Genomic DNA, 14,813 nt, shown 5'->3' with positions numbered 1-14,813 from the left:
TATTTGAAAATAACAGATCAACAAGTTCACAGGATGGGTAAAATGCAGAGGACGAATTTAACCTATGTACTGTAGCCTATATAAATGTTAAATGGTGCTTTTATACAGCGCCTATATCCAAGGCGCTTTACATAGATTGTGCATTACATTCACCCATTCACACTGTACACACATTCATTCATACACCGATGGCGGAGAAAATCATGCAAGGCACCAACCTGCTCATTGGGAGCAATTTAACCTCGCGTCACCAGGCTTTCCACCTCGGAGGAAAAGAACAAATAGACTAGCTCGCATAGGATGGATTTGACTTCCGTCCGTGGCTACAGGCCAATGAGCGAGCTAGAGGCGTGTTCGCATGTGTATTAGAATATTTGGGAAATCATGGTTTACTTTATTTTATTAGTATATACATTTGAAAATGTAATGCAACACATAGAATATCACCTGAGAAGCAATATATTAAAACAACTTTGAATAATTTGCAAATAAAAGGAAAGTATGTATGGGAACAACCAAACCAAACAATGTTCTTCTTATAACACAGTCTAATGGCGCTGTTTATTTAGCAAATAGCAATATCAACAGTCCATGTTGGGATCTACTGAGTGTGTACAGCTGGATACCTGAGGCTTACACAGCACAAATAGTTTCAGAATTCCTTAATAACGGGTTTTGTTTCATTTAAGAAAAAATAATCAGCATAAAATAGCTGGAGACCCAGTCCAATCATAATATGATCTATCTTTCTTGGTAGGTGGCGTCCGTTCAGGCATAGTTGGATAAATCTGCTTTTGTAAATACGCTCTTTGAAAAAACGAATTAAGAAAAGATTCTTCTTTTAAAATAGCATCAGTTATCAATCTGTTAACTTGTGGCAATATGTATTTGTGCAGAGCACGATGTAATCAATTCAAAACCACAAAAGACAATGACCTCCATATTTCATTGTTTTTTTTGTCTGTTTTTTTAATAAACAAAGACTGCATTTGAGTTCCATAACGAATGCCCCATGGTGAGATACGCAACAAAAAACATCAACAATTCAGAAAAAATAGGTGTGTGGAAAAGTCTGTTGCAATATGATCATGATCAGTTCAACCCCATTTTATACTTCATTGTATAATGGTGTCGTGCGAAAAAATAGCTGATCTGCTATTTTCACAATTTGCAATGACAAAATTTGCTCACACCTGCCCAAAATAGGGACACAAGGTTGAAAGTGGTTATGGGGTTTGTCTGTCAACAGGAGAGATTTATTAGAAACGCATTCAGCACAACTAGACGTGGACACAGAATGACAAGATACATACATTCAATTTAATTTCCTACAAGCTCTATGGGGTGCAACGTGTAATTGGTTGCCCATGCGTTGTCTAAAAACAGTCCACCTTTAGCACTCCATTGCCCACTCAACAAAATGATACAAAAGGGAGTGTGGCCTAAATTCTAAAGCATGGATAATTAGGCATAGATTTTGGTACAAATGTTCAAACTGATAAATGTATTGTATATATATTTTTTTCTCTTTTACATTTTTACTCCCTCTCCACTCTGCACAGTAAATCCTTTGTGTTCATTTAACTCAGAAGGGTCAAGGGTGTACAAATGGACCCGCAGTTCAGTAAAATGACCACGGAGGATATTACTGTGTGGGTGCAGTACAAGGCTTTAAGTGGTGCAGAGTGCTCACGTGAAGGGTGGGTGGGTTTTTGGGGGCGCACAACAGACAAGAGCACAGAAAAGCCAGGTATGTCTATAAAATGAAACAGTACATCAGAAAACAGGCCCTAGTGGTGTCCATACACACAGTCTTATTCACACCAATACAAAGGATGTCTGCTTTTTAGAAGGTGGGCACCTTCTGCAGGTCAGACTGTAATATCACTGGCCTTGCACACTATAGTCGAGTGTGCACACATGCAGAAAATGTGCAAGCACGCACGCACACGCACACACACACACACATATACACAAATACTGTTGGGAGAGGGGGGAGAATCGAATGGATGCGAGGCAGTGCCATTTGTGACTGCATACACATTTAGACTTGATCTCCGTATGGAAATCAACTATGTACAACAATGAACAGTCCTTGTAAAAAGAGAATGGTGAAGTATCGGAGCTGCCGTGGGGTTTATTTGGCACACTCCTGCTGTGCCAGATTAGGTTTAATATCAAACCTTTGGCAGACATGAGAAAAAAAAAGTATCAAATCCGACTATGTACATATAAAGTTTTGTGCTCTTTCAGATAGGCAGGGTATCCAATGGCATAATTCATCACCCGCAGGCAACAGCATCTCACGCTGTGCACTCTCTCGTGCACACACACACACGCACACACACACACACACACACACACACAAATATATAGGGAAAATAATAAAATCATATGCACCACATACAAATATTTACACGTTTGCAAACATCAGGTTTCCTGGAAAATAAGCTACAGTTATTGAAGTATGAACATAAAAAAGCTGTACTACTATTATTTTCTTTAGTAAAATTAAACTTACGGTATACTACTCAAGTAATTTGACCATTCATATTCACTCTCTCTGGGGAAACTTCCGTTCAAAGGTCTCAATCACAGGAGCCCTGGCAGTTCACCCCCATCAAAGTTCTCATATGTTGTTTCCTGTTTTTTTTTTTTTTTTCTTTTACTTGAACACATGAACAGAGTGATTCTGGGGTGCCATCCCCACCCTGGATCAATTCAATGTCATCCTCCGTTACAAAGTCAACAGGCAGGCCTGCCTGGCCAATGAGAGGGAGAGCTGATTTGGAGCCGGCAGACTTCAAGGGCAGGAATAGAGGCCGTGACATGGCCAAGTCCTTTTTTCTTTTTTTTTCTTCACAAAGCCCGCGATAGCAAACAGCTCGCAGCCTTCACATTCATACCATCAAAACCTTTTGAAAAAAGATACTTTACCTCCCAAACTCTTCACAATAAAGTGCTTGAGCTAAAAAACAAACGATATATTTACAAATCTACATATTCCACTGCCATTCAGACCACTGCTGATGTCTCCATATCTGTCACTACTTTGTACTGTATGTGTACTGTATATACAGTGTAAATTACATCCTGCTTGTGTGACTAAATGGGTGTTTTCTTACAGTGTTGGGCTGCCTGCCGTTAGTAAATATCTGCGATCCCTTCCACTTCAATACTTTAGTTCAGGCTGTCAACAACAGGCAGGAGATTTGAAACATCCGTACTCTTTTGAAATAATAAATAACAGTAACAACAACAGAGTAAATAACAATTCATAATAAGAATTCATAAAAAAAACGCCCACAAGAGCCCCCCCCCCATTGTCCTGCCCACTTTACTTTTTCTTTCTCCTTGTAATGAAAAAGCAAATAAGATCTTGAGCGGTGGAGATACATATGTCTTTTCTCGGTTGTCTTGTCATCGTGATGGCTAGCAAAATAACTTAACAGAAATGCACTTGAGACAGCGCAGGTTAAGTCCATGTCTGGTTGAAGTCATTTTAAGCCTTCCAGGATTTATTAAGCATCTTTGGTAGTGAAGCTGTGCATCAGTTACTCTTGGCGCTAAAAGTCTGCGATGCAAAAAGTAATACGGACTGCTGCATGGATGGTTGAAGAACAAGATGGAACCAGTCAAATGAAAAGTGCTTGAGCTGCTACAAGAGGGAACTGTGGGTTTGTGGGGATTGTAGTCCATAGTCTCAAGAGAGTGGTCCCTCTGGAAAAGGTCAGGGTTGTCCTCTCCTTTGTGTGTGTGTGTGTGGTCTGCTACTCGTACAGTGTGACTGTACAGTAGCAAAGGGCAGAAATTCGCCTGTCCACACTTGCCTTGTCTGTGGGGAAAACACACACATAACAGAGAACAATATTAACGCATAGAAATACAAAATACAGTTCATATCCATTTATTGGTATTGTTATTTTATTCATTTTGATTTCATTAAGACATCCATTGCTTTTTTTCCCAAGTGGCCCATCTCAGTCCGTCTCTCATCTCATCTATCCATCCTAGTGCTGCACGATACTTGCTCAAATTTTAATCTCGATTTTCCTCTACAAGAATTGAGATCACGATTGCTCACATGATTCTCCTTTTTTCCATGAAATATATTTGTCGTCTTCAGTCTGTAGTTGCTGAACATTTACTACATTCAGAATGTGGCACCTGGAGCCAACTACTGTGGCTTTAAACAGACTCATCAAAGTGCTTGACTCTCTCTTGTAGCAAAAACATAAGAGTAACTCAAATTAATTGGACAGTACTTAGTTTAGACTAGTCATTGGTTACACCAGTCATTAGTCCTACAACCTATCCTACCCTCACCCTAACCCTAACCTCCCACGGGGCAGCACACCTAAACCTAACCTTTACCCTCTCTCAACCCTTAACGCACCCCTCACCAACCTTAATCCGGTCGTTTTAACGCACCCCTCACCAACCTTATGTCTAACCAAAGACTAGTCTAGACTAAGTATGCACCCCGGACAGCCAACTAGTGCTGCACAAGTTCACGATTCTTCACAAAATGAGATTGCACAAGTGTCTGAATCTAGATTGCGTTATTTTTTTCAATTAACTGCACTAATCCACCCCCTCTCCTCAATCTGCATGTGAGCATGCACCACTCACATTTGGCCACATTCTCAATGTCAGCTGGGTCCTGCAAGATCTTGGAGAGTCCCTCCAGCAACATGGCAGCCTTGTTGTAGCGGTATGCTATGTCTTCTGTCTGCTGGAACATCTCGTCCAGAGCAGCTGACTGGACCTGGACAATGCACGAGAACCAACAAACACCCCATGATGACTGAAACCGTTCAGAAGGATTCTCCTCGAAAAGTGTGAAGGCCGATAAATAATTGGGTTTTGGACATTTCGATACAGAGACCTTCAAAGTAAGATGTTAATGAGATGAGCAACAAGGGAGTATGAGAATACAGGATGACGTGTTGAGTAACAGGACTCTGCATCTCATGCGTTGTTTCCGTTGTTATTTAATATTTGGAATTTAGAATTCTGCAGTCACTCTTAGGTATAGGGGATGCATTACGGAAACTGGTCTTTGATGTCATTTAAACGAGGGAAAACTAGATTTTAAAACACTTGCAGTTAAAGGTATATTCAGTGATTTCACTTAATTCAAATATAACTTTTTTTCCCTTTTTTGGGGGATAATCCTCCCTACTATAGATAGTCTGTTGACCATATAAGGACTCGGAGTTCCTCCCTGTCCCCAGTTGACCCCTGGGGTAAAACCCTGGTTTCAGTTTTGGTGGCAGGTGAGAAAGCCCTCATCCAATCAGGATGAGAGGGGCCTTCCTCCAATCATAATCGAGTTGGTGCACGTGATGTTGGCCTGTTGCACTCCCCCAAAATCACCCTAATCACTGAATGCTCCTTTAATTTATGGTTACATTTATGTGCTAATATTTGATTTATATTCTAATATCCGACAGTATAATAATATCCGACTGAAAGGCCAGGCCACGTTACCATTTCCACCGCGTAGTTGTAGATGAGCTTCTCGGCCGTGACGCTGTTGATCTCGTCTACGAATCGCTGCTTGTCCGAGAAGAAGTGGTTGAGCCTGTCGGTGAGCCGGCGGCACAGAGAGATGCAGCTCTTGTAGCGCTCGTTCAGGCTCTTCACCACTGTGGAGACAGAACGCTAGAATGAACCGCCGTGGAATAACACCACAACCGACAAGTGGACAGAAATCACACCCGTGTGAAGTAAGTGGCGCAACTCCGTGTGGGGGTCCCTGGGGGGGGGGACCCAGGGTGCCGGCCCGATTCCGACGTGTCCGAAACGGTTGAGAAATGACTACTGTACTGTCACTGTACCTGTATACTGGCACACCCGAAATCACCATATATACAGTTAATATGTGCGTGTGTTTGTGTGTGTATTAGGTTGCGCACAGGTGGTGAAAAACAACCATGCTGTTTTTGTGCTCAGACCATAGACTGTAAAAAATATGGACAAAGCGTTCTCCAGGTCTAACATGAACGTAAAATGAAGCCTGTCAGTCCTTGTATTGTAAGTCGCCATCTTTCTAGATCCGTTTTAGCCCAGCTGGCCATTGGCTGGCCCAGACAACGAGGCGGGACTTCCCCCCTTCTTCTCTGTTGGTTTTTATTTTGACTCGAGTGGAAGGGGAATCCCGATCATAGACTGTAACGGTAGCCACGCCCCTCAGAACATACGCGACTTTATGGCCACAACAGGCCATTATATGAACTTTCAGGAAATCCCGATTTCCTCAGTGGCTTCACAAAATATCTGTCTGACTGCCCCCCTGGCTCAGACGCACCCAGCCACCCACACACACACACACACACACACACACATAGTCCCTTAAGGAAGTGGTTGCAGCACTTAAAAAATGCAGAGAAATACTAGAAGTTATATAAGCAGTGTTATTTTTGTTTTAATTTAGTTTTAGTCACATTTTAGTCACCCGGAATGTTTTAGTTTTAGTGTTTTAGTCGACTAAACATCATAAGACTTTAGTCTTGTGAACAAAATGTGTTTTGGCGGGCCTTGATGCCGTCATAATGAAACTTTTCAGCATGCAACTAATTGTAAAATTACTTAGACTGGATCTCTTGTCCACTAGTCCCTTGAACTCCCTTCCTAACATTTTAGTCTAATTTTTATTTGTTGACGAAATTGTCAATATGTATTCTTAGTTTTAGTCGCCATAGCTTAGTTTTCATTTAGTTTTCGTCAGTGGAAAAAGGTAGTTGACGAACATTTTTCGTCTTAGTTTTAGTCGACGAAAACAACACTGTATATAAGAACACTTTATGCACCCCTTTCTTATAATCCATGTCGTGTTGAGATTGTATTCCTGTCCTATAACCTAATCATCTGCATCTAACCAGTCATGGCTGAAGCAGAGATGGACAGGTGACGCCATTGAGCTAAAAACTGGTCAGCCACACTTTGAACGTAAGTTCTTTTATCTGTGAAATATAGATAAGTAGATGAGATTGCTCAGCAACGTCAGAAAAGTATATAAAATGGTTAAAACAATGTGGACCTTTCCCATCCATATTATCATCTTTACAATGTTTTGAGAAATCAGCTCGGTGCAACACTCGGGGGCATCTTTGCATGTTGCAGTTTGCTCACTTCAAAACTGCTGACGCGCCGCATTTTTAACGATGTCATTCCAGAATAACTGCTGCCCTTGCAGAGTGCAAATGATCCCTACCTACCGAGGGTTGTGGTGTGTGGAGATATTCCACACTGAGAATATTATCTTTACCTTGTTTAACAGCAGTAGAAGGATTGAGCTTGGCTGATTTGATCTGAGCCTTGGCCAGATGGAGGGAAGAGGCCAGGAGCTGAGCCGCCTTCATGTACAGCACCAGCTGTTCCACTTGCCTGCAGCAGGGGGCAGCAGAGTCACACACTACAATCAGTACGTTCACAAACAGAAGCGGTTTGGACTTATCGTTTTATCGTTGCTTCCTGGCCTCACAAAAACAATATCACAAAAGCGAGAAGTGAGAATATATGCCTAGAACAAGAAATATCATTATGTGGTATAGTAGTAAGTGCACTGCAGGGTCTACGTTAAATAGTTATTCTACAATACACACATTGATTTGTGCTCTGACACATGCCGGAATTATATTACTTTTCCTTTTCAAGTTATTTTAAATGTGATTCTGTTGTTTTCCTACAGACGATGACGTTCAAGACAGATTATGAATTATCATGAATTCTGTGAAAGGGTAAATCCTTTGACAGTTGCATATAGTTGTATATAGATATATATTCATTTTTCACACACCCCCACTCCTTGCTGAGTTGGCTGATCTGGTCGACAACCACGCTATCCTGGGGCGGGTAGAGGCACGCAGCGGACATGCCCAGGTCTGCTCCCCCGGCGCGCACCGCGGCGATCTCCAACACGCAGTCGCTGAAGGACAGCATCATCTGCAGGTGTCTCAGTGTGTCCGTGTGCTCGCGCTGCAACAACAACGGGAACAGAGTCAGTGGAGCGTTCAAGTTACGTATAGGCCTACTCCTGTGCTGTGTTTTCTGGCTGATACTGGAGTCGTAAAGCTGAGTTCATATCACGCGGGCACACACGCGCGCACACACACACACACAGTGTTTTTGTTTTTTTAAATAGTAAAAAAATGGCACATTAGTTTAGGGATAACGGTTAAGGGGCGGCACAAGATATAGCCCACAGTCACATTTTTGTCACCTGGAATGTTTTGCCGTTTAGTCTAGTTTAAGTCGACTAAATGTCATGCGATTTCAGTGGACTACATCTACGGTTGATTTAGTCGACTAAAATGTATTTTGGCAGGCCTCGATGCAGCCGTAATGGCTGATTTTACACTTGCTGAAAATGGCCGATCTACAAGCTCACAACGCGATCTCTTGTCCACTAGTACCGATTTAGTCTAGTTTTTATTTCTTGACGAAATTGTTGATATATTTAGTCTTAGTTTTGGTCATCGTAGCTTAGTTTTCATTTAGTTTCTATTTCGTTTTCGTCATAGTCGACGAAAACAAATCGTCATATAGTTTTAGTCGACGAAAACGACACTGACACTGACACTGACACTGACACACACACACACACACACACACACACACACACACACACACACACACACACACACACACACACACACACACACACACACACACACACACACACACACACACACACACACACACACACACACACACACACACACACACACACACACACACACACACACACACACACTCTTTCACTGCCTCCTCTCCCCTTACCTCTCTCGCTCACATCAAGCACTTCTGTAGTTACAACAGTGCCCAGGCATTCTGCCATTGTGTATTCTGCATGTGTTTAGGACCAAGAAGTACAGTGGCATTCCAGTCTCTCTCTCTCTCTTTTAATCCTCACCTCCATCAGGGTTTCCTCGGGCAGCTCGGGGGCCTCAAAGGTGATGAATCCTTCCAGGCTGGGTGGAGACGTGCCGTAGGGGACGTAGCGCAGGCTGCCCGGGCCCCCTCCTTCTGCCACGTGGTGACCCCCGCCGGAGCCCCCCCCTGGGGGCGAGGTGCCGATCGCCATGCCCGGAGGCGAGCCCACGTACACCCGCCCACTGACGGAGCACAGGGAACCTCCGGAACTGTTGGAGCCCACTGAGGGAGAAGAAGATTATTGGAAATGATTTTGATGTGCAACATAATGTGATTTTATTCACGTTTCCCCCCTTTGTTTCAGTATTAGTTTCTAGTAGCACAAATATTTAATAGCTAAACGAAACAATTCCATTGTGATTGTTCGTAACGCTTGGTCATAAAATCCAGGGAGTTGCAAACTAACATTTCACTGCAACTTGCAACAACAATAAATAATAAAGGAACTGTATTGAAGTGAACATGATCCTTTGCAACTCCAACTGGAATTTGAAAATATTTGTATTAGCGCTTCAGGTTTTCTTTTGCTGCATTTCAGTATACGCATAGAGAGGAAGATGAAGCCAGAACAAGACAGAACGCCCTCCATGAGAGATGGACGGCAGAAGAAGTGAAAGTCACCGGATGGCAGGAAAGGGAAGGCACACTTTTATGCTTATCAGCAGTTCTACTAGCAGTGAAGCAACCAAGTTGTGTGGAGTTTTTTGCATGTTCTCCCCGTGTCCCCTATAGGGTAGGTATACTCTCACAAAAACATGCAGTGATCCTGGTCTCTAAAACTACCTCCCCCTGTCCAGCCGGGGGACGCCTGATGGAGGGGAAAGGAACTGGTCGGAATAACATGTTCCTTCCACGCGCTACGTCCGACCGGGGAAAGGTGTAAAGAAGCAGCTTGGACTCCTCATGCATAGAAGGAGGCATGAGGTCAGTCCGCTGCCCCCCCCCCCCCAGGTTGGCAGAGGAAGTGTAGCGCCCAGGATTACATTAGATAATTGGCACTGGGTGAAAAAACTGGGTTGCAAAATCGTGGCATAAAAATGATAGAAAACCCCCCCCCAAAAAAACCAACCAAGTTGTTATTTCAAGCAGCTTTAAGCAGACGCATGCCATGTTGTGAGGCGCTACATGCAGGGGGGGGGGGGGGGGGTTAGCTTAGCTTAGTGGGTGACCTTGGTGGTGGGAGCCTACAGCGGGCCACACAGCCAACTGTTTTCCCATGGGGTGGAAGAAGTGGCATTTGGGTCTCTCACCTGAGGTGGTGCGAGGCCTGCTGCCCAGGTGGCTGCAGGTCGGGGGGGTGCTGCTGCTTGGCGGCGAGCCCACGGTGAATAGGACGGTGCGGGGGCTCGCCGCCCCACCCGGAACCAGCGCGCACGGACCTGCAGGGGCTGGGGTTGGAGGGGGAGGGGGGGGGGATGAGGATGTGTCATTCAACAGCAAACCATACATGTGTGCGCCATACGAGGGTGACAGCCAACGGCACAAGAAAAGTGATTTTTAACGTGCGAGCGTTTCATCTCTTTCTTTTTTGTTGCGAAAACACATCCAACAGCCGTGACGTTTAACAGCTATATACTCATGCCCACAACGTCATACATGTGAATACTCTCCGCAGACCATGTGAGAGAAGTGAGTGGTTACGTTGAGATAAGCAAAGGGAGCAGCAGACGACGAGCGATGTGTGTACCTGTGTCCATAGGTCGCTCTGTGTTCAGGCTGTCTGTGCTTCCCTGATAGGGTTGCCCGCCCAGGCTGAATCTGATTGGCTGTTCAGACAGACGGCCGGTGCTGACTGACCTATGTGGAGAGAGCACAGCGGAGGGAGCGGTTAACGGGGAGAGGGTTCCACAGAAGACAATTGGGATCGTCCTACAGGAGACACAGGGAAGAGCCAGTGGTGCTGAAATATACATTCAAAGATTTGCGCCACATTTTCACGACTTTTCATAGCGCGCCACTCGGTGTGTCCTACCTGCCAAAGGTGGTTCTGCTGCCTTCAGGCGCCGCCTGTCGTCCGCTGGGGTAAGGGCTGCAGTGGTGGGCGCAGACCTCTCTGGCGTCCGGCAGTGTCTTGGCGGGCGTGGGGCTGTCAGCCAGGGCCATCAGGTTACAGGACGCCTGCGTTTTGGGGATTTTGAACGGCGCCGAAATTGTCTAAAAAAAAAGGAATGGAGAAAACACGAATGAGTTGAGTTTGTGTTGGCACAGTTGTTATTATTATTATTATTATTATTGGCACTTTGTGTTAAAAGATTGCAATGACAATGTTTGATATGGGGTGTAAGACGAGACGGTGCCAAGTATCCGAGTTAACCTGATAATTATCACACTTGTTCATACTTGTTCAATTTAATTGTATTTGTCCCTCATTCACCTTACCAATCAAAACAGACAGATCCATTTAGAGAGAGAGAGAGAGAGAGAGAGAGAGATGATATGTGATGAGAAAGAAAGAAAGAAAGCTAAAACACGTCTCCAACCTTTGTGGGTGATCCAATGATGGTGGGCAGAGGGGTCTTCTGAAGCCAGTCGGAGGAGCGCGGAGAGGAACCCAGGACCAGGTGCTTGGTGGGGGAGGTTCCCAGGCTGGCGGGGCGACCCAGCTGTGGGGAGTGACCGGAGGAAGGGTAGTTGTTGGAGCCGTGCAGCAGGGGATCCGACTGCTGCTTGTGAAGCTTATGCCTGGTCTGGTAGGCCTCCATCGGCGTGGGGGAACCCTGCATGCGAGCACCCAGCAACTGGGACGACGGGATGGGAGAGCCTGCATGGTCGGAGATGGGAGGGGAGGAGGGGGGGTTACATTGAATGAGTTGCGTTAAAAAACCCATTTAGACCCGAGGACGATTCTACAAATGTCTAAATCCTGACAGTTTTCTGAAATACCTTTATGTTTCTATATCAGTGGTGCTCAGGGACGGATTAACCCCCCGAGGGCCCCTGGGCCGGTCATTTTTGCAGGGCCCCCATAGCGCACGTGCTCGTGTTTTTCCGTGTTTTTATCATCTTTTTGACCTAAATTTAACAAAATCAATGGCCAATGAAGGGCCCCAGGAGCCCTTTTCAAACCTAGTACCTTACGGTCCAATTTCCCTGAAGGGCCCCTGAGAGCCAAGGGCCCCTGGGCCACGGCCCCACTGGCCCAATGGCTAATTTGTCCCTGGTGGTGCTCAATATTTCATGTTAAGGAGCCCAGAAACTATGGGCTGAAAATATGTTGTTTCAGGGACTCCTCCCAGAAGCAAAGATTTGTAGATCTGCTCTTTTTCAATAGCTAAATTATAATAAATAATAATGCTTAAAACACCAAAAGGCGTTCCAGTCCAGAATGGGTTAATTTATTTAATATATCTTTGGTAAATGAATGCCCTAGTTCGTCATAGCGCAGTGTCACATGAAAGTGGCAGAACTAGCCCTATCTACAAGCTCGAAATGTCGTCACATTGTAGTGTTTCAACAAAGCTGATGTCTCTTTTCAGGCAGCCATAAAAGTGCTCCGAAAGCTTTTGTTCGATTGTAAAACTTGATCAAAAATACCCTAAACATATTTTGGAAATTGGAAATGTATTTTCACAGCAATCTTTGCCACTTTGTTGGTTTATGTTGAAGATGTACAAATCACCACTAGATGGCCCTAGAGTCTGCTAACGACCACAGTTTTTCACCTACTTCCAAACAAAGTCACAGTATTTTATGAACCTTCACTTCACTGTTGCAAAGTCAGCAGAATAGAGAGAGTAGAGAGACAGGTGTACTTTCTAAGTTTCTAGGTCATTCACAACATCTATAGAAAGGGATATTTCTCTGTGCCTTTGGCTATAGCCCATGGGGTGCATCTCAGGAGCAGGACACGATGCAGCAATAAGAAGAAAACATGTACTGGATAGCACTTATAGTAGGTGAAGACCAATGTTTCGATTGTTACATCTTAACCAGAGTCATAAAATCTATGTTTGTGTACTTCTGACAAAGTACAGCACTGTGACCTGTCTGATGTAACAGCTTTCCGTTCCGCCTGTAGCAGTTACCATGACAACAAACCACATGGCACAACAAACGGAGTCACTTGTGAGACAAGCGTGGTTGAATGTTTGTGTATGAATGTGCACATATTAGGATTGTCTGTTTGTGTGTCTGTGTTAAATGTGTTAAAAGTCCACAGACTGGCCCAGGCCGTAGCGTAACGGTCTGGGCACCGGACTGGTGATCCAGTCGCGGTGTGCCGCGGGTTCGACTCCCGAACCCGACACGGCCTTTACCGCATGTCATCCCCCCATCTCTCTCCCGTTTCCTGTCAGCCTACTGTCTGTCCCTTAAAAAATCAATAAAAGGCGTAAGCCGCAAAAAAATATCTTAAAAAAAAAAAAAAAAAAAGTCCACAGACTTGGCTGCCACTTGACGTCATTTCTGAAAGCCAGACGTCGGAGGGGCTTGCGCCCCTCAAAAGGAGAGAGAGAGAATGAGAGAGAGAGAGAAAACAAACTAAAGCCTTATGACAGCTGCTGCTATTATCTTAACAGAAACAGTTGTTTGTCTTGTGTGTCTGACGTCATAAAAGGTGTTTACATCCTGACAAGGCGACAGGCTAACACTTCAGTTTCAATGGAAGTCAGTTTCATGACGCTGCAAACTGACGCCTGACAGCTACAAAAAAGTCGAGCTGGCTTCAAACTTTTGCCAGCGCTCCAGCAACGCAGTGAAGCGTCAATCAATCTTATGATTAGGTTTTACCATTTCCACTCTCTCCCCACAATTCCTGCTCTGTTCCGTAAATGGAAGAAAGAATCATTCTTGCCGTTAACCAGTTCCCTGTGCCATTTAACCGTGCCATTTCCAGCTGTTGTCGCTGCATGCTTGTGTGAACGCAACATTTACATGTTCTTCGGAATATGCCTTGGCGTACTGACAGCAGCCGTGTGAATATGATCAATTGACGAGTTAATTGATGTCCGGATTAACTGGAGTTGTGCAGCTGTGCTTGTGAACTCACCTCCAGATGAGCTCCGACTGCGAGACTCATGACTCTGGGGATGCCCGCAGCAACAGTGGCCGAGCTGCTGGGGGGTGGTGCCCACTGAGAAACGCACACACGCACACAAACACACACACACACACACACACACACACTTAGCTGCTGTTGCAACATCACGTCATCTGACATTCACTTCAGGCTGCATTTAACCATCTATTTTGAGCAGTTCATATAGTATAAGCAATATAAGTGAAAATATCATATATGCATGCTATCTACAAGCTTGTAGATCGGCAATATTTTTGGAAGACATTAAAAGGCTATACAAGTGGTTAAAATGTGGATTTGGCAGTGAGATACTCTCTGCCGCCTGGAGACTAGCCTCGGAAACCCATACGTTTTTATTTCCAGGGAGAAAAAAAAGTCTGCTACTTCAATTCGGCATAGAGTAGCGCAAACATTGCTCACTCCCTGTTGATTTCTGATCGTCTGCACCTTTGTTAAATTGACACGCACACATGTACATACACACACACACACTCCTCTCTCTCTCTCTCTCTCTCTCTCTGTCGCTCTAAGTAATTAGTCTCATGTCGCGCAGCTGCGCATAGTTTCTCCCGGCGGCTCCTGCCGGGAGCTGCCTATGCCATAAAAAGCATAGGTGAGTTCCAGGCTACCTGGAGACAGACAAAGACATGTCGGGACATGTCCTCCTTACCGAGAGGAGAGGGGGAGTAGGGGCGGGAGCTGCCCGTGGAGAGACGTCGGCCCTGCTGCACCGCCTGAGGGACGTCGGAGGCGGAGGAGGAGCTGGGGGATCCAGACGACGCCTTGGGGAAACCCATGGGGCTGGTGTTGGAACGCCTCACCGTGCCAGACCTGGACAACAACAAACGATGTGAAA

The 14,813-nt window shown here is 44.9% G+C and overlaps 1 protein-coding gene across 2 annotated transcripts in view; it reads right to left on the bottom strand.

Annotated features, from left to right (window-relative positions):
- Positions 1–434: 434 nt before the first annotated feature.
- ulk2 (unc-51 like autophagy activating kinase 2) overlaps positions 435–14,813 on the bottom strand; it is a 56,680-nt gene continuing 42,301 nt past the window's right edge. Inside the window, exons 16-27 of one of the 2 annotated variants that reach the window (XM_083773487.1) lie at positions 14,628–14,788; positions 13,928–14,011; positions 11,421–11,701; positions 10,913–11,094; positions 10,628–10,737; positions 10,191–10,328; positions 8,921–9,162; positions 7,805–7,983; positions 7,274–7,392; positions 5,494–5,651; positions 4,633–4,768; positions 435–3,835 (exon numbers count right to left, since the gene is read on the bottom strand). In XM_083773487.1, the coding sequence (XP_083629613.1) occupies positions 3,771–3,835; positions 4,633–4,768; positions 5,494–5,651; positions 7,274–7,392; positions 7,805–7,983; positions 8,921–9,162; positions 10,191–10,328; positions 10,628–10,737; positions 10,913–11,094; positions 11,421–11,701; positions 13,928–14,011; positions 14,628–14,788 (1,855 nt within the window). In that variant the 3' untranslated portion in view covers positions 435–3,770. The remainder of the gene's footprint in view (positions 3,836–4,632; positions 4,769–5,493; positions 5,652–7,273; positions 7,393–7,804; positions 7,984–8,920; positions 9,163–10,190; positions 10,329–10,627; positions 10,738–10,912; positions 11,095–11,420; positions 11,702–13,927; positions 14,012–14,627; positions 14,789–14,813) is intronic. The other variant, XM_083773488.1, reaches the window with a different exon arrangement.

This window comes from Protomyctophum parallelum (genome assembly GCF_964188405.1).
Source record: "Protomyctophum parallelum genome assembly, chromosome: 9".
NCBI classification, from domain to species: domain Eukaryota; kingdom Metazoa; phylum Chordata; class Actinopteri; order Myctophiformes; family Myctophidae; genus Protomyctophum; species Protomyctophum parallelum.
The sequence above is the reverse complement of the archived record's forward strand: the minus strand, read 5'-3'. Positions and strand labels throughout refer to the sequence as shown.